This window comes from Myxocyprinus asiaticus, chromosome 38 (genome assembly GCF_019703515.2).
Source record: "Myxocyprinus asiaticus isolate MX2 ecotype Aquarium Trade chromosome 38, UBuf_Myxa_2, whole genome shotgun sequence".
NCBI lineage: Eukaryota > Metazoa > Chordata > Actinopteri > Cypriniformes > Catostomidae > Myxocyprinus > Myxocyprinus asiaticus.
Window position 1 is genome coordinate 15,487,134 of NC_059381.1, and position 24,354 is coordinate 15,511,487.

The 24,354-nt window shown below is 40.6% G+C and overlaps 1 protein-coding gene and 1 long non-coding RNA gene across 3 annotated transcripts; one reads left to right on the top strand and one right to left on the bottom strand.

Moving 5' to 3' along the window:
- Positions 1-102: 102 nt before the first annotated feature.
- On the bottom strand, positions 103-2,290 carry LOC127428882 (relaxin-3 receptor 1-like). The gene has a single exon (XM_051677545.1). The coding sequence runs from the start codon at positions 2,033-2,035 to the stop codon at positions 794-796; it is 1,242 nt and encodes a 413-aa protein (XP_051533505.1). The 5' UTR covers positions 2,036-2,290; the 3' UTR covers positions 103-793.
- Positions 2,291-18,400: 16,110 nt separating this feature from the next.
- LOC127428895 (uncharacterized) lies at positions 18,401-23,909 on the top strand. Of its 2 annotated transcripts, XR_007895201.1 has the most exons (6): positions 18,401-18,496; positions 18,579-18,694; positions 18,952-19,099; positions 19,671-19,840; positions 19,947-20,148; positions 20,318-23,909. It is a non-coding gene; the product is annotated as an uncharacterized LOC127428895 (long non-coding RNA). The 2 variants fall into 2 exon arrangements; XR_007895200.1 differs by having other exon boundaries at positions 19,947-23,909.
- The last annotated feature ends 445 nt before the right edge of the window (positions 23,910-24,354 follow it).

Sequence of the window (24,354 nt, forward strand, 5' to 3'; positions counted from 1 at the left end):
ATCAGTTTATATAATTTCAGTGGTAGCCTAATAATTAATGACTGTTGGAAGAGAGCTGTACAAAGGAAAGCATTTCGGCTTGTAATTATTTTATATATTTATTTAGAAATAATTGGGACAAACATCTTTATGCAAGTTGTTCATTTTTTTCCAGTCTGAAGACAAACCAGGACAAACCAGTAAAATCAAACAAAATAACTGACTACATTTACACAGTTTAATCACAGTTTACATTTATAATGACAAAACACATTCTAATGATCCACTTGATCTTTATTGGTTTTCTTTGCCCAAAAATTCATATCTACCATGTAAATTTGTAGGTGAATAGAAAACACATTTTCCAAGTTAATATTTCTATGAACCAAATAAGCATTTTTGGCATGTTTTAACAAACAAATATGCATCCACATATTGTGTTTTGTGGATGTCTGATTTACATTTCTATTCGTTGACATTTCTAAAAGTGTTGTCGACCATTCAGACCGAACGCGTTCATGCGCTAAATAATAAATAAAAAATAAACAAAATGCTGCGCCACGAATATAACATGCAGGTGTTTCGAGACGCGCTTTAAAAGCTGACGTTCTTTTTAACCTGACACAAACAACGCTGCGCTCCTGTTGGAGACGCGACGCAAATGTCAAAGACGTCAGTCTAGCTCTTGTTTACATAGAAAAAAATAAAAATAAAATAAAATAAAAAAATAAACACTCCACGCGCAGATGGACGCAAAGATGCGTTCGGTGTGAACGGCCCCTTAAAATAATTATTTTGCCCGTATGTGATGAAGTTATGTGCTGTTGGGCAGCAGGTCGTTTCTGCCGCTGTACATGACAACCCCTGGAGGATAGAAAATAAGCGCGGGCTCCGCGGGACTTAGCGGAACCAGCGCGTGACCGTGCTCATCTTGCTCGGGCTTCGTGGAGGCGGTAAACGGTTTCATATTCGTCACAGACGGCGAAGTAATTTGCCAAAACAGCTTTTTCAACGCCTTTCTGAATTCCCTCCTCATCAAACAGTACAGAATAGGATTGAGGCAGCTGTTGGAATGTGCTAAACAGACGGTCACTGGGAAAATAAACACCTGTGTGGTGTAATACTCGTAACTAAAGTGGACAACATTGAGTTTTATTAAAATTCCCCACGCGGTTAACGCCTGATTCGGCAACCAGCAGAGGAAAAAGGACAAAACAACTATTGTCACAGATTTGGTCACTTTGGACCGTCTCTTTGCGCTGGACGTGTTTATGTTTTTGTTGGTTATAAAGCGCAAAAGGAGCAGGTAACAGATAGTGATTATTCCGAGGGGGATAAGAAACCCCAACAGTACTTTTTGCGCGTGGTATAAACCCAACCAAAACTGCGCGTCTCCGCTCCGGTCGGGAAATTTCACGAGACACAGTTCCTCGTTCGACACCGTGGCGGTCGTTGAAAATATCGCGTTTGGCAGGGCGGCACCGACCGCCGCTATCCATATGATGATACTCATCCATCGCGCGGAGAAACGCCACCGGCGTCTCCTACTTTTTAACGCCGAAGCCACAGAGCAGTATCTCGCCACACTCATAGCTGTCAGGAAAAACACGCTGGCGTACATGTTTGTGGCTGTGACATAAGAAACTATCTTACACATCGCCTTACCAAACAGCCAAGTGAAATCCATTGCATTCTCCACAGCCCAAAATGGAAGTGTCAAAACAAACTGAAAGTCAGTCACGGCCAAACTGGTCACAAAGAGGTTGATGGAAGACTTCTTCCATGCTTGTTTGGACTTCATGAGATACAGGACGAGGATGTTTCCAATTAAACCCAGAGCGCACACGACCGAGTAAATGACGGAGATGATTATTCTCAGCACCGCGGATCCGTCCCCCACAAAATCGGGTTTATCCAAATCAACGAGATCCTGCAAGTCACTCCACGAAAGATTGGTCCTGTTAAGCACGAAGCTCGCGTTGTACTCACTTGATAACGGGAGAGTTCCAGACGCGTACTCAGTGCGCTCGTCTTGCATTTTAGAAGTCTTCTGCATCTCAATTTTTCAGTGTAATCTTTCCATTTTGGTCATATGTGGTACCAAGCACAGAGCTCGCAGATAACTACGGCAATCGCGAGTTTTACCAGTCTAACTTCTCATCTGTTCACTGCCATAGTTGTCCTTGGACAAAAGGGTATTTGCGCACCCATTGCAACAGTGATATTGAAGACCCAGGGTCTCAGTATAAAGAAATCGATATATCAGTGGGCGATTTTACGGCATTGAAATAATATGTGTGGGACAGATCTGTTGTCCATGGATAGCTTCATGTGCACTGACACCTCGTAGAGTTTTTATAATGGATTAGATGACGCGTTTTACGCAGCCAAAGCAAATGATGCACCCTGTGTTTAAACAGTGGTGTGGTGCTCTCAACTGTTAAATCTATTGTAGAAATGTGTAAGTTTCACAGTGTTTGGCTGTAGTATATCTTAAACTTTAATTTAGATAACTTTAGAATTTTATTTAAAGGGGTCATGGAATGCTCTTTTTTTATAATTTCATTATCTTCCCTGAGGTCCACTGATAATGTTAGTAAAGTTTTTGTTTTTTTTCACCAAAACAGTCATAGTTTTGTAATATATGATAATTTTCCACCCTGTCTCTGAACATCTTTCTGAAAAGCTGGATTTTTGCCTCAGCTCCTCCTTTAAACTTCAATGTAAACGCCCACTGTTATGACTGGCTAAAAGTGTGCAGTCCCTCAAATTCAGTCATTTTTGAAACTCAATCGGAAGAGAATAAACAAGCACCAAAACATTAGAAATTTACATTTCATGGTTTACACATAACGCACATCCAACACATTGCATCCGAATATATTTCATTATTCATCTCAAGCACAACTGTTAACACTCACACCCTGTCTACACCGGACGCTATAATCAATGATGCTGTCTACTGGGGGCCTGGGTAGCTCAGTGGTAAAATACGCTGGCTACCACCTCTGTAGTTTGCTTGTTCGAATCCCAGGGTGTGCTGAGTGACTCCAGCCAGGTCTCCTAAGCAACCAAATTGGCCCAGTTGCTAGGGAGGGTAGAGTCATATGGGGTAACCTCCTCGTGGTCGCTATAATGTGGTTCTCAGTGGGGCACGTGGTGAGTTGAGCATGGATGCCACAGTGGATGGCATGAAACCTCCACACACGCTATGTCTCTGTGGCAACACGCTCAACAAGCCACATGAGAAGATGCGTGGGTTGGTGGTCTCAGACACAGAGGCAGCTGGGATTCATCCTCCGCCACCTGGATTGAGGCGAATCACTACGCAACCGCAAGGACTTAAAAGTGCATTGGGAATTGGGCATTCCAAATTGGGTAAAAATAAAAAATAAAAACAAACAGGTGTCCCGTTCCATTTTGTGCTGGCGCTACTACTGCCAACGACACAAAAAAAACGTTTCAGAAATTTCGTGTTGGCGCGCCCCGGTGTAGACAACCTCAAGCTGTTGCACCCGGTGTAGACAGCGTGTCGGCATCATAAACAATCATGGCATTATAAATATTAATGCATTGAACTGTTTACTTATGTTTTTGATTGGGTCCAATAGTGTTTTTAACTGCCCCATATCCTTCAGTGACAATTCCTTCGTTTTATGACTGCTTCACAAGACATATCCAGTTTAACATCTTGCACTGAGGTGCACATTGCCAGGAACAAATAAAAATGGTCAAAGACATCCATCTAGTACGTGTTTAAATACACCAACAATTAAAAATAGCGCTGATATGTGAATGAACAGTTTGTTGAGCAGTTTAAGCAGCAAAACAACAGGAGCCACAGCAGCTGATGAAACGCATCTTTTCAGAGTTGAAACTTGACACCACGTCTTTTAAAAGCATACCAGAGAGATGACAACAGTCAAAGACATCTGTGTAGTACATGATTGTATACAAAAATATTTCAAAATAGTCCAGATGGGACCCCTTTGGTGTTCAGGAGTAGTTAGGCCACAGACAGTAGGCCTTTTTTCCTTCTCTCTGTCTCTGTTTATGAGCCAAGTGATGGCCATGGGTGTGTTGATTTTATAATAGCCATTGATGTTGCTGTAGAGGCCACTCAGAGTGCTAGATGGTGCTATAGGAATTGTAATTGAGCTTGAAATCATGATCGCCAAGGAGACTGCTGTCAAGATGTATAGTGAAAAAGGAGTTACATTTTAGTCTGTTCTCACCAAAAGCCAACAGGATCGCTTCAGAAAACCTGGATTTTCCACTGGAGTCTTATGGATTACTTTTATGTACTACATTTACATCTTAGTTGGCATGAGGGTGAGTGAATGATGAGATCATTTTCAGGTAAACTAACCCTTTCTATACAGAAATTGACTATCAAAAAATAAAGGTACCCTGAGAAATATTCACAAGAATAAAAAGTGTGACAACTAGCCCCCATAGCTACAGTGCATCCGGAAAGTATTCACAGCGCTTCATTTTTTCCACATTTTGTTGTTACAGCCTTATTCCTAAATGGATTAAATTCATTATTTTCCTCAAAATTCTACAAACAATACCCCATAATGACAACGTGAAAGAAGTTTGTTTGAAATCTTTGCAAATTTATTAAAAATAAAAAACACACATTTTGTACATGTACATAAGTTTTCACAGCCTTTGCTCAATACTTTGTTGAAGCACCTTTGGATGCACTGTAATACCTCCTGAGCACAGAAAAGACACAGATTTGCATATAAAGTGTTTTCATTTTTAGAAAATACAAAAACAAATACCTTTCAATATGATTTAGAGGTGCAACCTGTGAAACCAGTGTCAATTATCTCAAGAAGAACAGCTGAAAATGATCGTGCATTGCTCAATGTGCAATTCCAGGTTTCTTCTTCTAAATCAGTTTAGGCCTACAGCACCTACAGACAAATTTATTAAAAAACAACAACATATTTATGTTCTTATATGATAACATATTCTATTGTATTACACAGACTGAAGCATGTCTAACCTTGCTAAAGAATATCTGTTTGACATAAGATCCAGCTTGGTTCGGACCACCAGACACCATTAAATGTTTTATAATGCTGCCCTCTGCTACAAAATAATTCAAATATTTTTTAGTGAGATTGCTTGAGGCTTGTTTTTGCACATAAGCATCTGTAACATGCCAGATCTAATGAAGTGAACTCTGCTCCTCTCAAAATCTTCATCATCAGCTTGTGATGAGAAAACAAAAAAGACTAATGAAGCCCTTGGGTGCAGTCGGTTTTAAACTCGGATCTGGTTGTAGAAAATACCATACATGGGGTTGTTTTTGAAACAACATGTAAAATGTGTTTTAGAAAATAACATATAAATAACAAAAAGACTGTCTAATGTATGTATTCTTAGCTCATGGCTAGCACCAAATCCCCTCAAACCGGGGTCTCCATGAGCCTACAACTCATGTTGAGAGCATGTGCACAACCAACTGCACCACAGCTCTCATAATGTTCGAACAGATTTTTTTTAGCAATATTGTTTTTATGTTATTTGCTATATTAAATTGTGTGATATATCGGCCACCCTACTCTCTGGATATCGGCATCGGCCATTAAAAAACTCAAGTCAGTTGACCACTAGTACTGTAGGTCAATAACCTGAACAACCATGTTGTAACAGGTACGTTATTTGTAGAACTAGAGATTTGCAGGCTTAGTCTTTGGCTTTATTTCTCTAATAAGGTAGCATTTTAAGGTCAGACAAAATATTCTGTTTATACCCTTAATCTGGAAGCATTATTCAATATTAAATGAAGGCCAAAAGAAATCCTGAAAAACCTCCTATGATACTGTTTAATCAATACAGAATTTGAACAGATCACTCAAGCAATCCACAAACATTTGTCTTGGCAGGACTTCTCTTAATCTGACTGGAAATATATAATGTAGAAGCCCAGCAGTCAACCAGAAAGCCTCCAGAGCATCTTATTTTTTGTATTTATATTGATTATTCATCTACAGTATCCAGACAATGTACAGTATTTGTTCAATTCAGGATTGAACATAACAGTCCTGCTCTCTCAAAGCATTCTTCAGTCCTTGCATTTTTGAGGGCTCCTGCAAAGCATCACAGTTTGGATGCTACTGTACTTTCACACATGCAGGCTCACCTCATGTTTTCAAAGCGGAACACAAGCATGTGTTCCTCTAGCTTTATGAGTTCAAACCTAGGTCAGCCAGTTCAGGTGTGAGTCTTAAGAAGACTGCCTTATGTCACTGCATACAAGACAGATGGAACATCTGCAGCTGAATATTTAATTCAACATGACAAGCTCAAATGGAGTGTGGAGAAAACAGAGTGGCATGCTGTATGAAAGAGTGTCCTATGTTAATAAGTCCTTTTCTTACAGCCAATAATGCCTTAACTGCAACCTCAGTCATTGTGTTCTTAAAGTTACTATAAAATTGTAATCACTGACATTTTTTTAGGCTGAGAAAACACTGTGTATAATGGGAAAAGTTGAGTTAAAGACCCCATAAAAGGCCATCTATATGGTAGTGCACTACAGAATTATCTTTTTGCAGGCATATACACATTAATTATACAGTTTTTCTCTTCCGGAAACACGGGCCAAAAATACTGATGACTCATATTGCACTACACAGATTTTGTCCAGGCAAATGCTCTCCAGCTGAGAATGTCCCTCTCCTTTGAAACAATCAGCAAGTAGCAAATCATCATTCCTGGCTGTGACGTAACTAATGCCTATTGGCTTTTTTTATTTTTATTTTTTTTATTATTATTATTTTCTCCCCTTTTTCTCAAACTTGACAATAGATTTGTCTGATAAATGCCCCCATTTGTAACCTAACGCCCCCCTCTCTACTAAGTTGCTCTCAGCGCCCCCTGGCATCTTTTGATTGCCCCGTTGAGAACCCCTGGTCTTGTGGAAACACAAATTTAAGACAAAATGCATCCTTAAATGTTGCTGTAATGCCATAGAGTGTAAAGACGGTGTGAAAATGCTTTTTTCATGTGGACGACCCGGGTTTGATTTCCCCTTCTGTCCCACTTTTTCCCCATCCTGTTTCCACTCTTAATATTTCCTGTAATAGTACTTATAATAATAAATAAAATTAAAATAAAGATTGATTGCCTCACAGTGATTTGGTCACTGTGACGGTCGGGGAGTTGAGAGAAAAGTTTGATCCGAGAAATTAACCATGTTTTTACTATAGTAATATTGTAGTAACCAGGTTTTTTGGTGGAAACCATAGTTTTAATGCAATTAACCATGCTGTTACTACAGTAATATGGTGTTAATATAGTAACCATATTTCATTTTGTGGTTACTGTAATTTCTTTTTTTTTCTTTTCTTTTTTTTTTTTTTACAAAACACCATGGTGATACTATGGTTAGTAAAACCATGGTACATTTTTGTATGATAAGGTTAGGTTTAGGGTTAGGAGTTGGTGTAGGGTGCCTGTGGGACTCTAAATAAATACAATAAACACACTGCAGTGATACTGTATGTTTGTATTTAATTAGGAATACAAATAGCCTCTGCCTTTTAAAAATGGACGAGCCCCCCAATATGCCCAAACATACTGTTTCAATAGGAAATATGTAAACACAGGAAAGAAAAGTAAACTCGTCAAGCAATTCCATGTGGTATTTACAGTGTATAATAATCTGATAGATAATAATTTTTTATGTTGAACTGGATCACTGTATGTGTATGATTTCAAGGCCATATATAAGACCATCTGGTTCCTTTAAAAGTTGTGGAACTCATCAAGTAGGTTTTGGTGCAACAAATAATTGTAAACATGCTGAAGGCATTGGCTGTTTGTGTATGCCTTGGGAAAGAAACAGATTCCTATTGGAAACATACTGTTGGCACATTTTTGTATTTTACCGCATAATCCCCTCATATGCTGTGTCAAGATATTTTCTCATCGCTAAATTCCTTCAAGCACATGTGTGATTCAGTTTTGTACCTGTCTCAGCAAGTGATGGCCTGACATGTAGGGTAAATATACAAATTTAATCTTGTTACGTTATTGTCAAAAAGGAGTGTTTTGTCTCATCTGAATATTTCACATTCCTTCAAGGAAACAAATTCCAATGTGAAATATATTGTACAAGGGCATTGCTGGATCTGCATTAGTGGCTATTGAATTCTGTGGTCTCTAAATGTTTTTGTACAACAAGCAGTATGTCCGGAGTGTGTAAATCTAATGCACTAAACTGCTGAAAAAAATCAGTTTCTTGTGAAGTGTGATACTTCATGCTACTCTGTCAGTGTATGTCATTTCATTTGTAACCTATTCCTCATGCTGACTTTATGCAAATTTTAGACAGGTCTGAGCTGATTGTGAAATACAAAATAATTACACGTCAGAAAGCATTGTCTTGTAAGGAGGTTTATGGAGGTGTGGAGTGGGAATTGTTGCTGTGTGTCTGTTTACAATTTTCTGTCTTAACTTAATTTCCTACACCTTTCTTGTTCTGTGTTATAGAAAAGAACATTTGAAATCAATAATTTCTAGAGTGTATAGTTCCATAGAAGGTTTGACACAATATCATTCATGTCTCTGACTTCTGCATATTTGCACATCCGTTTGGTGCCAATAGAGACACAGAAATCACACACTCCTCTTCAACGATAATAATAATATTTCATTGCTTTTGAGAGATCTTGAGAATAGCCTCTCAAGTAAAGGCTATCTTTCCTAAGGCATGAATTAGATAGAGTCTCTCGGATTTCCGTACACATGAATAAATACACCAAAGGTGTTTGAGGTGTTTGATTTAGCCTTTTTAAATACAATAATTCCTTGATGAAAAAGAGTCCACATGGTTTGTTTCAAGGGCATTTATTTGAAGTTGTCTGTTTGTTCAGACATACAATCCAAGCAATTGCAGCCAATTTAATAAGCCAGAAAGCATGAGCCACCGCTGTAGATAAGCAATAGTGTACTAAAGGGAGTGTTTGCATTCATGCATCTGAATAGTGGAACATGCTAGCAATGTATCTTACAGTTTCGAGGGATTAGAAATCCCTTACAGTTTATGACTGGATGACTAGACATTGATCTGATGACTACCACATTACCTAATGTCCGATTAAAACTGGGACTGGGACTTTACACTTTTATTTTCATTTATAATTATAATAATTCTTTGTAATAGAGTCTCTTAAAAAGGAATTTATATTTTGTCTCAAGGGTGCTAATATGTAAGGGTAAGGCTACTATACTGTATGTAAGAGTGTATAACTACGTACATACAAGCAGAATTCTGTGTGATCAGTTACTAATCAATTATCTGTTGCAACAAACTGATTCATTCATTTATTCATTGGTAACACTTTACAATAAGGTTCTAGTTAACATCAGTAAATGCATTATGTATCATGACCTAACAAAGAACAATATTTGTAAACAGCATTGTGGCATGCGGTCATGTGTCTGTCTGCGGGAGAGGGAAAGCTGTAAGGCTCATCACCTGGGCTGTAATTACTCTACCACCTTACTCTCATTATAGTGATGGTGGAGGGAGACCTGATAAGGCACGCCAGAGTGTTGGAGTGGGAGGAGAGAGTGGCAAGAGAGCTGGTGGCCGAATAACAAGCAGCAAATAACTGTTTAAAAAATATTATTAAAGACTGTTAAAGGACGCTGCTTAAGTTGGCCACTGAGAGCCGTGTTTCTTTTGTTTTATGTGAGTGAGGAGGAAATAATACTCACCCCCAAACTGTTCGCTGTCTTCTGACTCCTCCATTGCCCACGAACGTAAATCTTTCACAGTGGTGCCAAAAACCCGGCTTTGGAGGAGAACACCACTGTGTGAAGTCTTCAAAACCCTCGTCAGCATCCAGCAAAATCAACATCAAGCCCTCATGGACTTATGCCTGAGGCAGGAACAGTGTTTCCAAGTCCTGCTCCAGGCACAAGGGGAGGACCAGCAGGTGCTCCGGAGCCTGATCGCCAGAGAGGGGGCTGGCGCTGTGACCTCCCAGGAGCCCACCCCAACCACGGCCCTGATGAAGATGGGACCGAATGATGACCCGGAGGCCTTCTTAGATTTATTCGAGAAGACGGCATAGGTATGGAAGTGCCCTCCTGACCAGTGGGTGGCCCGCTTATGGCCCCTACTCTCCGAGGAGGTGCAGCTTGCAGCACAACATCTTCCCGCCACCAGCCTCCTTGACTACCAACTCTTAAAGAAGGCCATCCAGCAACGGGTGAGTCGTAGCCCCGAGCAGAGTCGGCAGCTCTTTAGATCCCTGAGCTTTGGGAGGCACGGCCGCCCGTTTGCTTTTGCCCAACAGCTCCGGAATGCCTGCCGGAAATGGTTGCTGGCAGAGGGAACCCGCGGCGCTATGGAGGTTGTCGATCTTTGCTGGAAGAGGCCGTCCAGCTGGCAGAGGACTACATGGCTGCGTTTCCAGGAGGCAGCGATACAGTGTTTTTTCTTCTTATCCCCTCTTCTCTCTGCTCTTTCTCCACCCCCTGTGTGTCACTCTTCTCCCCCCTCCCTTCCCTCCTGCCCAGTTGGTGAACCCACCAGCCACCACAAAAGCACCATTGCGCCTTCTGCCATTGATCGAGGTCCCCTTTGAGAGAATTGACATGGACCTCTTCGGGCCATTAGAATGGAGGGCATACGTCCATCGCTTTGTATTAGTTCTGGTGGATTATGCATCGCGATATCCGGAAGCAGTGCCTCTATGCAACATCTCAGCATGTAGTGTTGCAGAGGCACTCTTCAAAATTATCTCCCGAGTGGGGATTCCAAAGGAAATCCTAACTGATCAAGGCACAGCATTCATGTCACGTACACTACGCAAACTGTATGAATTATTAGGCATTAAATCGTTTCACACCAGTGTTTATCACCTGCAAACCGACGGGTTGGTCGAATGATTTAATAAGACCTTGAAAAACATGATTCATAAGTTCGTAAACGAAGATGCTAAAAAATGGGATAAGTGGCTCGAACCTCTGATGTTTGAGGATGACTCCCCCTTTGAGCTATTGTATGGGCGTCAGCCGCACAGTGTGCTCGACGTCATACGGGAGGGTTGGGAGGAAAGACCTTGGAATAGCAAAAAACAAATTCAATACGTTCTTGACCTTAGAGCAAAACTCCACACTTTGGGGCAGGTAACACAGGAGAATTTGCTCCAAGTGCAAGAACGCCAACACCGACTACACAACAGGGGCACTCGACTATGCAAATTAGCACAGGGAGATAAAGTGCTAATTGCTGCCCACTTCAAGCTCCAAATTACTCGCCAAGTGGTAAGAACCCTTTGAGGTCACACGACGAGTTGGAGATCTCGATTATGAGGTTAGGCGAACAGATAGGGGAGGGGCACATCAAATTTACCACCTCAACCGTCTCAAACCATGGAGGGAGGCGGTACCTGTAGCCTTGGTGACAGTAGTTCCGGAGAGGGTGAAGCTCGGGCCGGAGGTGACTCCCAAACCAAATTCATTCACCCCGGTCCCCTGTGGAGATCACCGCAGCTTACAGACATTGCCCGGTTGCAAGCAGAATTTGTGGACGTGTTTTCACCCCTTCCCGGTCACACAAACCTTATAGAGAACCATATTGAGACCACCCCGGGGGTGGTGGTTCGTTGCCGCCCCTATCATCTTCCTGAACACAAGAAAAGGATCGTTCAGGAAAAATTGGAGGCAATGTTTGAAATGGGCGTAATACAAGAGTCGCACAGTGATTAGGCCAGCCCGGTAGTTCTGGTACTGAAGAGTGACGGCTCAGTCCGGTTCAATTTTGACTACCGGAAAGTGAACGCGGTGTCCAAATTTGAAGCTTACCCAATGCCGCCAATTGATGAGTTACTCGATCAGTTGGGAGCGGCTCAATTTGACTCAACTCTGGACTTAACAACGGGTTACTGGCAGATCCCTCTAACTCCAATATCCTGAGAAAAAAACGGCTTTTTCCACACCATTCAGATTACACCAATTCGTGGCGCTTCTGCTCGGTTTGTTCAGAGACCCGGCCACGGTCCAGTGGACAGAGTCATGCCGACAGGCTTTCCTTAAGGTAAAGTCCACACTTTGTGGGGGGCCGCTGTTACATGCACCTGACTTCTCTCTTCCCTTTATTTTGCAGATGGATGCATCTTACAGGGGGCTGGGGGCGGTGCTCTCGCAGGAGGTGGGAGGGGAGGAACGGCCAGTGCTGTTTATTAGTCGCAAGCTCTCCTTCAGGGAGACAAAGTACAGTACCATCGAGAAGGAGTGTCTTGCGATTAAGTAGGCTGTTCTTACCCTCCACTACTACCTGCTGGGGTGGGCCTTCACCCTCTGTTCTGATCACGCTCCTCTGCAATGGCTCCATCGCATGAAGGATACTAACGCGCGGATCACCTTTTGGTATTTGGCTCTTCAGCCCTTTAAATTCGAGGTGATCCACAGGCCGGGGGCACGGATGATTGTGGCTGATTTTGCCCTGGCCTGAGTCAGCGGTGGGGGTACGTGGCATGGGGGGGCGTGGTAATGTGTCTGTCTGCGGGAGAGGGAAAGCGGCAAGGCTCGTCACCTGGGCTGTAATTACTCTAACACCTGTCTCTCATTTTAGTGATGGCGGAGGGAATCCTGATAAGGCATGCCAGAGCGTCGGAGTGGGAGAGAGCGTGGCAAGAGAGCTGGTGGCCGAATGACCAGCAGCAAATAAATGTTTAAAAAATATTATTAAAGACTGTTAAAGGACACTGTTTAAGTTGGCCACTGAGAGCTGTGTTTCTTTTGTTTTATATGAGTGAGGAGGAAATAAATGCTCACCCCCAAACTGTTCGCTGTCTCCTGACTCCTCCATTGCCCACGAACATAAATCTTTCACAAGCATTTTTCAATCTTGGTTAATTTTAATTTATAAAATTGCAATTGTTCATTGGTAGTTCAAGTTAGTTCAGAATACATTGACTAATGTAATCAATAACATACAATTTGAAATTTTAAAAATGTATTAGTGTATGTTGAAATTAACATTAAACAAGATTGAGACTGAGTGATGTAAAAGTATTGTTCATGTAGAAATTTCCTCACATTAATGCATAAACTACACTTGAATGCTTGGAAAAACACTTTACAATCACAGATCCCTGTGTACTTTTCTGTGTAACCAGTTTATAGATATGTTGAGGTGAGCTAATTAAGATTCTGTTTATTTGAGATTAGAGTCTCATCATTTGCCTCGAATAACCTTCCATCATCACTGAAACCACCTTTTAAAATCCATCTTATCAGATGATGCCAAGAGTTAAGCTTTTAATGAAGGCTATAACTATTGCCAGAGGTTATATTATGACAGGTTGGTGATGTAACCTGAATATTGTGACAGCTCCTGCGGATCCTCTGTCAGTTTTATTGTTTTGATCCCACATCCACAGATAGTGTTTCTATACTGACAGGGAAGCTGCAGAGCCCTAGTCTATGTTTGCATTAATATTACAAATTTACCTCTCTGATCTAGTTTAAACTAAGATAGTTTAAACATCAGAATCAATTTAAAAGAACAGTCCAACATACTACAAATGATGCAAGTGGTTGTTAATAATCAAAAACTTCAGGCCCGGGTAGCTCAGCGAGTGAAGATGCTGACTACCACCCCTGGAGTCGCGAGTTCGAATCCAGGGCGTGCTGAGTGATTCCAGCCAGGTCTCCTAAGCAACAGTTGCTAGGGAGGGTAGAGTCACATGGGGTAACCTCCTCGTGGTCGCTATAATGTGGTTCTCGCTCTCGGTGGGGCACATGGAGTGTTGTGCGTGGATGCCGTGGAGAATAGCGTGAAGCCTCCACACACACTACGTCTGCGCAGTAACGCACTCAGCAAGGCATGTGATAAGATGCGTGGATTGACGGTCTCAGATGATTCGTCCTCAGATGATTCGAGTCACTATGCCACCACGAGGACCTAGAGTGGTGGCAATTGGGCATTTCAAATTGGGGAGAAAAGGGGGAGAAAAAAATAATTTAAAAAAATGTAAAACTTCTAAATAATATTATTGCATTTTGTACTAAATATTTTATCACTTTCTTTGCCTATATTGTTGTTTGAATGCTCTGAGCTATTAATGTGAAAGATGCTTAGTAAAGACCTAAATGTTTTTGCTTTAGTAGCTTGTTAAATTAAAAATTCTTGTTACCATGTTGATACATTTTAGGAGAGACTTGGAAAAGTTGAAACACAGGGTGAGTTGGAGAACACCTTCAGTCTGACCAAGTTAAAATTAGCTACATGGCATGACAATTATTTTGACCCTTTCAATTTGATTCCCACATGATACATGCACAACATTTTCATTGCTGTATATTAACAGCACTCTTTGTACTTTTATTGCACAGATGTTAGTGCTTTTATAAAATAATAAGCTTCAAGTTTCTGCCTTTAAACCCTCCAAAAATGTACCCCAATCACTTCTATTGTAAATATCTCATTGTGTTACGTAAGGAAGGAAGTCACGAGAGCTGGATCTAGGTGGACTCAGAGACAACCTTTGTGGTCATGAACATGGGCAGAGACTTGGAAACGAAAGATGACCTCCGTGGTCATGAACATGGGCTGAGACTTGGAAACGACCTCTGTGACTTGGAAACGAAAGCCTTTCTCCTCATCCTCCTCCAGGAGGCCGACGTCGGCAATGCAGGCTCTGGGACGGACGAGGCTGGCAATGCTGTCTCTGGGACGGACGAGGCTGGCAACGTTGGCTCTGGGACAGACAAGGCTGGCAACACTGGCTCAAGGACAGACGAGGCTGGCAACGCTGGCTCTGGGATGGACGAGGCTGGCAACGCTAGCTCTGGGACGGACGAGGCTGGCAACACTGGCTATGAAACGGAAGAAGATTCCAGCTCGTTGGCCGAAGGAAGGCGTTGGCTTGTTGGCCATGGCAGGCGTCGGCGTCGGCTCGTTGGCCGCGGCAGGCGTCAGCGTCGGCTCATTGGCCATGACAGGCGTCGGCTTGTTGGCCGTGTCAGGCATGGGCGTCAGCTTGTTGGCCGTGTCAGGCATGGGCGTTGGCTCGTTGGCCGTGTCAGGCGTGGGAGACGGCTCGTTGGCCGTGTCAGGCATGGCAGTCAGCTTGTTGGCCGTGGCAGGCGTCGCCGTCGGCTCGTTGGCCGTGGCAGGCATGGGTGTCAGCTCGTTGGCCGTGTCAGGCGTGGGCAGCGGCTCATTAGCCGTGTCAGGCGTGGGCGTTGGCTTGTTGGCCGTGGCAGGCGTCGGCTCGTTGGCCGTGGCAGGCATCGGCTCATTGGCCGTGGCAGGTGTCGCCGTCAGCTCATTGGCCATGGTAGGCGTGGGCATGGGCACGTTGGCAGTGTCAGGCATGGGTGTTGGCTTGTTGGCCGTGTCAGGCATGGGTGTCGGCTCGTTGGCCGTGTTAGGCATGAGAGACGGCTCGTTGGCCGTGTCAGGCGTGGCCGTCAGCTTATTGGCCGTGTCAGGCGTGGGCGTCGGCTCGTTGGCCGTGGCAGGCAAGGGCACTGACAATTTGTGGGGAAGGGTCTTCATGGCCCTATGCATCGATATCAGTGGCGGATAATTCGACTTGAAGACAAGGGCCGTGAAGGGCCTTGAGACCGGGGCCGCGGAATGCTTGGAGCAATGAGTCGTGGAAGGCTGGACTGTGACATGGTGTGGAGATGACTCAGACGTGGATGTGACATGGTGTGGAGCGGACTCAGACGTGGCTGTGACATGGCATGGAGCAGACTCAGACGTGGCTGTGACATGGCGTGGAGTGGACTCAGGTGTGGCTGTGACATGGCGTTGAGCGGACTCAGGTGTGGAAGACTCGGAAGCCGGAACCGGGATTGAGAGAGGAGGATCCTCTGCAGCGAGTGTCTCTAAGATTAGCCTCACATATTCCTCCCACGTGCAATCTCCAGTCTTTGGCAATTCCCTCCACCGGCATGTTGTTAGTCCGATTCATTAGATGGATTTCAGGGTATCATCATCAAAACCAGTGTGGATGGCAATGGTGGAGAAGAAGTGGGAGAACTCTCTTATTGATAAGTCAGGCGTGAGCGTTGGCTCGTTGGCCGTGTCAGGCATGGGCGTCGGCTTGTTGGCCGTGGCAGGTGTCGGCTCGTTGGCCGTGGCAGGCGTCGGCTTGTTGGCCGTGGCAGGTGTGGGCCGTGGCTGTAATTACACCCAATTAAAGAAGTGCCAGATTTATTTTATAATCTTTGCATTATTTTTTCTTTGTCCCTGTCACCACTCTTCTCCTCCAAATCTCTTTTGTCTAAAAAGTCTAATTTAATTACAAACACACATGCAGACTTTAAGAATGTCAGATATATTAGCTGTTAGTTATACAGCACATCAACACAGCAAATTATTGCAATATAACAGGCAGTGGTTGGATTTCAGTACCACTAAAAATGTTAACTTAAAGCAAGAAGAAAGGCATTCAACTTTTTAACTTCAAATACTGTTGTGGTCTTTCTGTTTGTCATGATGGTGGTATTTTGTTGGATATCTTAGCTAACATCTTTCAGTGGTAATCATCAGATGTCAAAAGCTGTTTACGAATATGATCACACATCTGGGCATCATATGGAAGATTGTGCCAATGTGTGTTTGTTCCAAGACGACAAAGTTTTAGACTGATGAGGATATGTGCTTAGTTTCCTGTGATGAAAGAAAGATTCAATTTTCCAAAGATCTACTCAGTTGATTGCCTCATTCATTGCCTACATTGAATATTTCAGGTTCAAGTTAAACTCAATTGACAGCATTTGTGGCATAATGTTGATTACCACTCAAATTAATTTAGACTTGTTCCTTGACAAAAATCAAGGTTACTGTGATTCACTTACAATGGAAGTGAATGGGGCCAGTTTTTAAAGGGTTTAAAAGGCACAAACGTTAAATGTTAAACTTATAATTTTATAAGTTAAAACTGTTAAAACTCATGTATTATTTGAGCTGTTAAGTTTGAAGTCTTGTTTTTGTGAGATCACATGGTTTACAGCATTATGTTGTCATGGCAACAAAGTTGTAAAATTGGATATAGCTTTATACAGAAAACAGGTCAACATGCATATTGCTTACATCTTGTGGCTATACCTTTGAAACGAGTATTTTAACATTTACAGATTCGCCCCATTCACTTACGTTGTAAGTGCCTCACTGTAACCCAGATTTTTGCTTTTTTAAAGAAATGTAGGGGCAAGTCAAAAATGTATTTTTGTGGTATTTAACATTTAGCTACAAATGGTGTCGATTGAGCTTAACTTTTATTGAACACAGAATATTCCTTTAAACAAAATGACTGCTAGATACCTCAGGTTAGTGCTGATTTATTGTTTTCTTCCAGGGGGTGAATGTATCTGTTTCTTTTAGAAACATTAAGTCACTGATAATTGATTTACCACTGGCAGTCAGTTTCTGTTTCAGTAGTTCTGAAATTTTTCACAACATCATCAATTTAAATTTTTTTTTTAAATGTATTCATCTCAAAAAGGTTATATGTTCCCATTTGCAAGTGTTGTAACTCAAATTCAAATGCCCTTTAATGCATAAAAGTAGGATAAAAAAAAAAAAAAATGTATAGATCCTTTTTTTTTCTCCCTGTCATGACATGAAGCTCAACAAAACCTCTGAGCCTTCAGTCAAGCCTCCAACTGTGACTCAAACATTTATAAGGTTAGCATGACTGGGGACTGCAGTCGTGTTCTGCTTTGAACATTCTGCTTCGCTTAAAGGTGTGAAAAACTACTGATAGTTGCTTTAGCTTCACATCAGTCAATTTCAGCGAGGGGGTACATGTCCCCTGATAAGACTTGTTTTTCAACGTATGTGTGTGAACTCATATGTCACAAAGAAACTCTCTGATTCTCATTTTAATAGGGGTGGAACACTTTGGAAAGTAAACTAATAAAATAATATGCAAAGAGACCCTGGTTTCTTCTATTTATGTTAATGTGGCTTTATGTACTCTTAAAGGAATATTTCAGCTTAAATACAAACTTTGCTCTATTTACAGCATTTATTTTTAACTGGTTTTGCTTTAGAATCCAGAAATTTACACAATAAATCAAGTCACGACCAACAGTAATTAATTAATTAATGAGTACAACCTTATTGTAAAGTGTTACAAAATTGTTTATTGTACAAAAGTATACAGGTTGCATTATAGATTTCCAGTGTAAGTGCCTTTCTGTCTACATAAACTGAGTTATGGGTCAAAATTATGTTCTGGCAATAAACAACCACAGATGCTATACTTACTACATACAGTAAGATGCATCACACTGCATGCATCACATTGTGCACCCACATGTACACACCTTTAGATTCTGCATTGTGACCACACAATAACCAAAATTCCTTCACATGAGTGCATCAGACAACAGTTACTTTCTCTTTGCCCTTACACTTTACTTTGTTTGATGTCTGAGGCAGCACATTTCCTTTTTCTTAGAGAACAGTCAGCAAGATGGATGTTTACCGAAAATTGGTTGTGTTTGGCACATAATGGTAATTTATCTGTCACAGAGTTTGATTTAAAAGTGCACTGTTTAATACAGTATGTGACCGCCTTTTTCCTGTCTTCTTCCAGCTTGCTCTGATGTGTCTATTGTTGGAGGAAAAGAAGTCAAAAAACAACCACCATGGATGGTGTCCATTCAGAAGGACCAGCGCCATACATGTGGGGGAATCCTGATTCAAGACCAAGTAAGGCAACAACTTTGATAACATACATTCAGCAACTTTTAATACTCAATGTATGTGTAGCATAATACTGAGAATTATGTAATATTACAAGCTCTCCTGAGTATCCAGGAGAATATAATCTTTAGGTCAGAGCATATACATAACAATTACTTAATTAATTCTTAATTACTTTTTAATAATTACTTTACTTCCTATAAGGTGGTCATTGTAGAGTATCTGCACCTCAATATATTTAAATTAATTTCCATCTTCTTCAGTGAACCTAGAGAATCTGTGACAGTTCTGATGGAAACCCTGTCCCTAAAAAAATTCAAACAAGGCGCTAAGCGTGACGGCATCCTCAGTTATGTGCACCCTAGAACATTCAGTGTAAAAACTAAACAAGATGACATCATGCTCATTAAGGTAAAGATAATTTAATGTGCTGCTGTTCTTTACTCAACTCCAAAGAACTCAAAAGGTTCTGTTTACAAAAAAGCCTTTTTCCACAATTTTAGAAATATCTGTTTCTTCTAGTGATATAGTATCTACATAAACTTTTTAATTCACAATTCCATGAAATGCTCTGGCAATAAAACAAAAACTGAACATAAAAACAAAGCAAAAACTGAATGTTATGATGCCATGTTTGGAACCCCTTAAAAGGTTCTATATGGAATGGGTTTGTGATATAGTTTAGATACTGTATAGAGGCAAAATTTGTCAACTTGTGCAAATAATTTTGAGAGGGCAAGATGCTTATTGAGTAACAATTTAAGATAATGCTTATTAAAAAATATATAAATAAATAATAATAAATAAAAATAAAAAAAAAAACACTTCAGAAAAGGGTGCGCCATTTCTTGTGTTTCCTGCATTAGGCTATAACATTGTCTTTACTTCTGTAGCTAAACAAAAGTGTGAAAGTGAAACTCTATCTAATAAATCCCTAAAAAGGAACAAGACATCCCACCTGGAACTAAATGTGTTGTGACAGGTTGGGGGACTACTAATTCAAAAGTAATGGAACCTTCTGACAAACTGCAAATGTTAGAGGTGTCAGTCATAGACAGGGACCTGTGCAACTGTTACTACAGCCATGGTCCTCTGATCACGAAAGACATGCTGTGTGCAGGAAACAAGCTGGAAAAGAGAGGCACTTGTTTGGTATGTCATATTTTTGTCTTTGATCTATAACTGGTTGCAAACCCTTTGAAATGCTTTTCAACTGTCTAAAAGAAGAGGGACTTTTTTTTTCTTTTTCTTTTTTCAGGGATATTCCGGTAGACCACTGGAATGTAAGAAAAACATTGTTGGAGTGGTCTCAGGGTCAAGAGGATGTGGTGATCCCAAGAAACCAACTGTGTACACGTTTCTCTCTAAGAAGCACATCTTCTGGATCAACAGCAATTCAACAGCACAACCTTTTAGGAATGTAGAAATAACAATACATCAATTGCCAGCAAGTTTGTCAGGTAACATGTGCTGTGTAAAAAAAATAAAAAATAAAAAATACTGCTGCACACTTGTTTATAGTTCAAATTGTGCTATAACTCTTAAAGGGATAGTTCGCCCCAAAAATGAAAAACCTCATCATTTACCCTTATGCCACCCCAGATGTGTATGACTTTCTTTCTTATGCAGAACACAAACAAAGATTTTAAGAAGAATATCTCAGCTCTGTAGGTACATACAATGCAAGTGAATGGTGACCAGACCTTTGTAGCTCCAAAAAATCAAGTAATCCATATGATTTCAGTAGTTAAATTTGTATCTTCAGAAGCAATCTGTAAGGTGTGGGTGAGAAGCAGATAAAAATGTAAGTCCTTTTTTTTACCTAAATATCTACTTTCTCTTTCACTTTTACATCTGAAAGTCACATGTGGCGCCTGTTTAGTTTTACTTTCACATCTGAAAGTGAAAGTGAAGATTTCAAAATGACTTAAATATTGTTCTGTTTCTCACCCACACCTATTATATCACTTCTGATGACCATGAGTCTGCATACAGAAGGGAGGTTGAACAGCTCACTGGTGCAGTCATAACAACCTGGAGCTCAACACGCTCAAAACAGTGGAGATGATTGTTGACTTTAGAAGGAACAACCCAACACTGACCATGCTCACCATTCTAAACAGCACTGTCGCAGCAGTGGAGTCAATCAGGTTCCTGGGCACTACCATCTTACAGGACCTGAAGTGGGAGACACACATTGATTCCATTGTGAAAAAGGCCCAGCAGAAGTTGTACTTCCTTTGCCAGTTGAGGAAGTTCAAACTGCCACAGGCGCTGCTAATCCAGTTCTACTCATCAGTCATCGAGTCTGTCCTCTGCACTTCAATAACTGTCTGGGTTGGTGCAGCTATGAAATCGGACATCAGAAGACTACAAAGGACAGTTCGGACTGCTGAGCGGATTATTGGTTGCCCCTTGCCCTCCCTTCAAGAACTGTACACTTCCAGAGTGAGAAGGCTGGGAAAATCACTCTGGACACCACTCACCCAGCCCACTACCTTTTGAACTGTTGCCTTCTGGCCGACGCTACAGAGCACTGAGCACCAGAACCGTCAGGCACAAGAACAGTTTTTCCCCTAAGGCTATCCATCTCATGAACAGTCAAAACTATACTATAATTACGTGCAAGACACAGCCTAGTCAATTATATTATTTAACACATCCTATCTCTTCTGCATTACATTCCCTTGCACTGTATATAACAGATTTGTATTTGTACATACTATATGTATATTTTTGTCTTATTGTGTATTTCAATATATACTTATATTTCTATTCGCTCTTTATTTTAATTCTGTTTTTAATTTTATTTTCTCTGCTTGTTGTTGTATTGTTTGTGCACTGGAAGCTTCTGGCACCAAGAAAAGTTCCTTATATTTGGAAGCATACTTGGCAATAAAGCTCATTCTGATTCTGATTCTAATATGGTTTTAACCACTGGAGTCGTATGGATTGCTTTTGTGTTTCCCTTATGTGATTGTTGGAGCTACAAAAATCTGGCCACCATTCACATGCACTGTATGGACCTACAGAGCTGAAATATTCTTCTAAAAATCTTTGTGTTCTGCTGAAGAAAGAAAGTAATACACATATGGGATGGCATGAAGGTGAGTAAATGATGAGAGAATTTTCATTTTTGGGTGAACTATCCCTTTAAGAATTGTATGTTGTTGGGCATAAATATATTCACAAGGCAGTATCAGAATATCTTCTTACACCATTCTTTAAACATTTTTTTATTTTTTTATTTTAGGTTGTTTATCAAGTTATTGAGTGGTAAATTGAGCTAAATAAAAAACATGTAAATGGATTGGGCATTATGATATCAAAATATCTTGAATTAATATTTTCCTTTGTGCTTTATTGATGCATAGACTCTCTTGTTATGGTTAAACAAACATGGGAAGATGACCTACTTTCTCTGGAGATACTTTTGAAATGGAATAAAATTCTTTTTTATGGTTTGTTTTCCCACAGAAAATAATTTTATCCTTGATTTTATTCATGCAGTTTTCACAAATTTGAAGTGTCATAGTTATTTACTGGAAATTGTTGTCTTTGTCTTCCATTACATTTAACACATTCCACACTAAAGCACATTAAATAAATCCCCATGGGTTTTCATGATAGTCTTTGTATTCAAAACATAGTCAGACACTTCTTCTGAATATTTCAAAATATAAAAAACAAGTAGAGACCTCCTAGTGAGGACAAGCAGCAAATATCATGCAGCTGAGGAAAGAATAACACTGCATTTGAAAGTACATATGAAAATTGGTGCAACAGAGACATGAAGTGTCTATCACCAGCAATATAATCATTTAAGCTTATACTATTATTACACTGTTTTTCTCTCCACTTCTCTCCTAAATTCACAGATAGTCTACATTAAACTTCAATGTGTAGGCCCAATTAACACACAGCAAACATTGTTATATTAGTCAGTAAAATGCAGTTCATCATATTGAGACATGAGAAGTTCTGCAAAGTTCTAAAATTGCTCAGAGAAGAACAGGCTTGAGCAGAGATGAAACTGAGAGACAGTGAGGCAATTGTGAAAGAATAGTTTATGAATGTACAGTATATATGTATGTTACAGAAAGCGTTATGAACAGGAATTATTTAAGTGTTCACAGTAGAGATTTCTTGAAAGTTGCAAGGGAATCGTCTGTTCGGGTAGGGCTGGATTCAATGACTTATATGACATTTTTAGATGATGCCATTAAAGATAATGTAAAAGGGCATTGTATCTATGTCATTCTACAGTATATATACTGCTTAGTCATGAGAATCTTTAAAATCTTTTTGCAGTTGATGTGTGAGAGTGTTGTTGGGACTTTAATCAGTGTAAGTGGAGATACAAGTCTCCAGTCAATACAATCAGAATACTCTGTGGTCTCTGCCAGTTTATAGTCTCAAAGTGGATAGCATCTGAAGGTCTTTCAAAGCATCTGATGCAAGGCCATCTACAAATCTGCTCTCTGCAGGAAGAGAAGAGAGAGAGGTTGAGTGAAATGCCAGGGAAGTTATAACAGAACAGTACTACCCCCTCCTGGACTGAGAAATTTAATTATCAAGCATGTATTTCAACTCTTTTTGGGCAAGGTTCCCTCTAAGGGATATCAGCGGTAGAGCGCATACTCATTTATTTACATTCTGTTATCCTTGCCTGACATCTAGAATTTGTTTACATTTTTAAGTTAGTGCATCAAAGGCCCCTATGGGACATTTACAACCTGATAATTGGGACGCACAGCTTTAGATGAACCTCCCAATTTGAATATATTTAAAGTAATGGTGCCCTCATTTGCCTTTGAAATGTTGTTTTGAAATCTTCATAGTAATGCATTTTTGATATTTTATATGTCATTTGTAAAATGTTTTTAGTTTAAGTGCCATAAAAGTCTAGTGATTTCAGATTATGTTATGCATATTAAAATGCGGTCATTCAATATGATCTAACCAAATATTCAACACTGAGGGGAACCAAATATCAAATGTAAAAAATCAGTAATTAAAAGGCACATATTTAATGACCACTAATCTGAATAGGCCTATTGGAAATGCCCCCTTCTCCAGACCTGTCCACGTGATGAGGACAAGTTGTCTCCACCAATAACAATCATGAATCTATGGTAGATACAGCATGTTGTGAAGAAACACAACAGAACAAGGAGCAATCACATTATTTTTATGATGAAAAAATAAGCTTATTGCTACTGGTTTGTGACACATTGCTGTCCCACTGCATTGCCTACTCAGTGGAATGATCAACCTGCAGCTTTAATAACTAAAGTTTTTGTATTGTTGTGTACTGGAAGCTCCTGTCACCAAGACAATTCCTTGTATGTGTAAGAATACTTGGCAATAAAGCTGATTCTGATTCTAAAGTGAGGTGTGTTGTGTCAACATTAAACCTACCTTTAACACAACCCATTATTAAAGAGATAGTTCACACAAAATATATTCACTATAAATCTCCACTTTCACAAACCGGTGCAACATGTGACTTTCAGATGTGAAAGTGGAGATTTATATTAAAAATGGACTTAAATATTGATCTGTTTCTCACCCACACTTATCAAACAGCTTTTGGAGATATGAATTTAACCACTGAAGACATATGAATTACTTTTATGCTGCTTTTATCTGCTTTTTGGACCTTC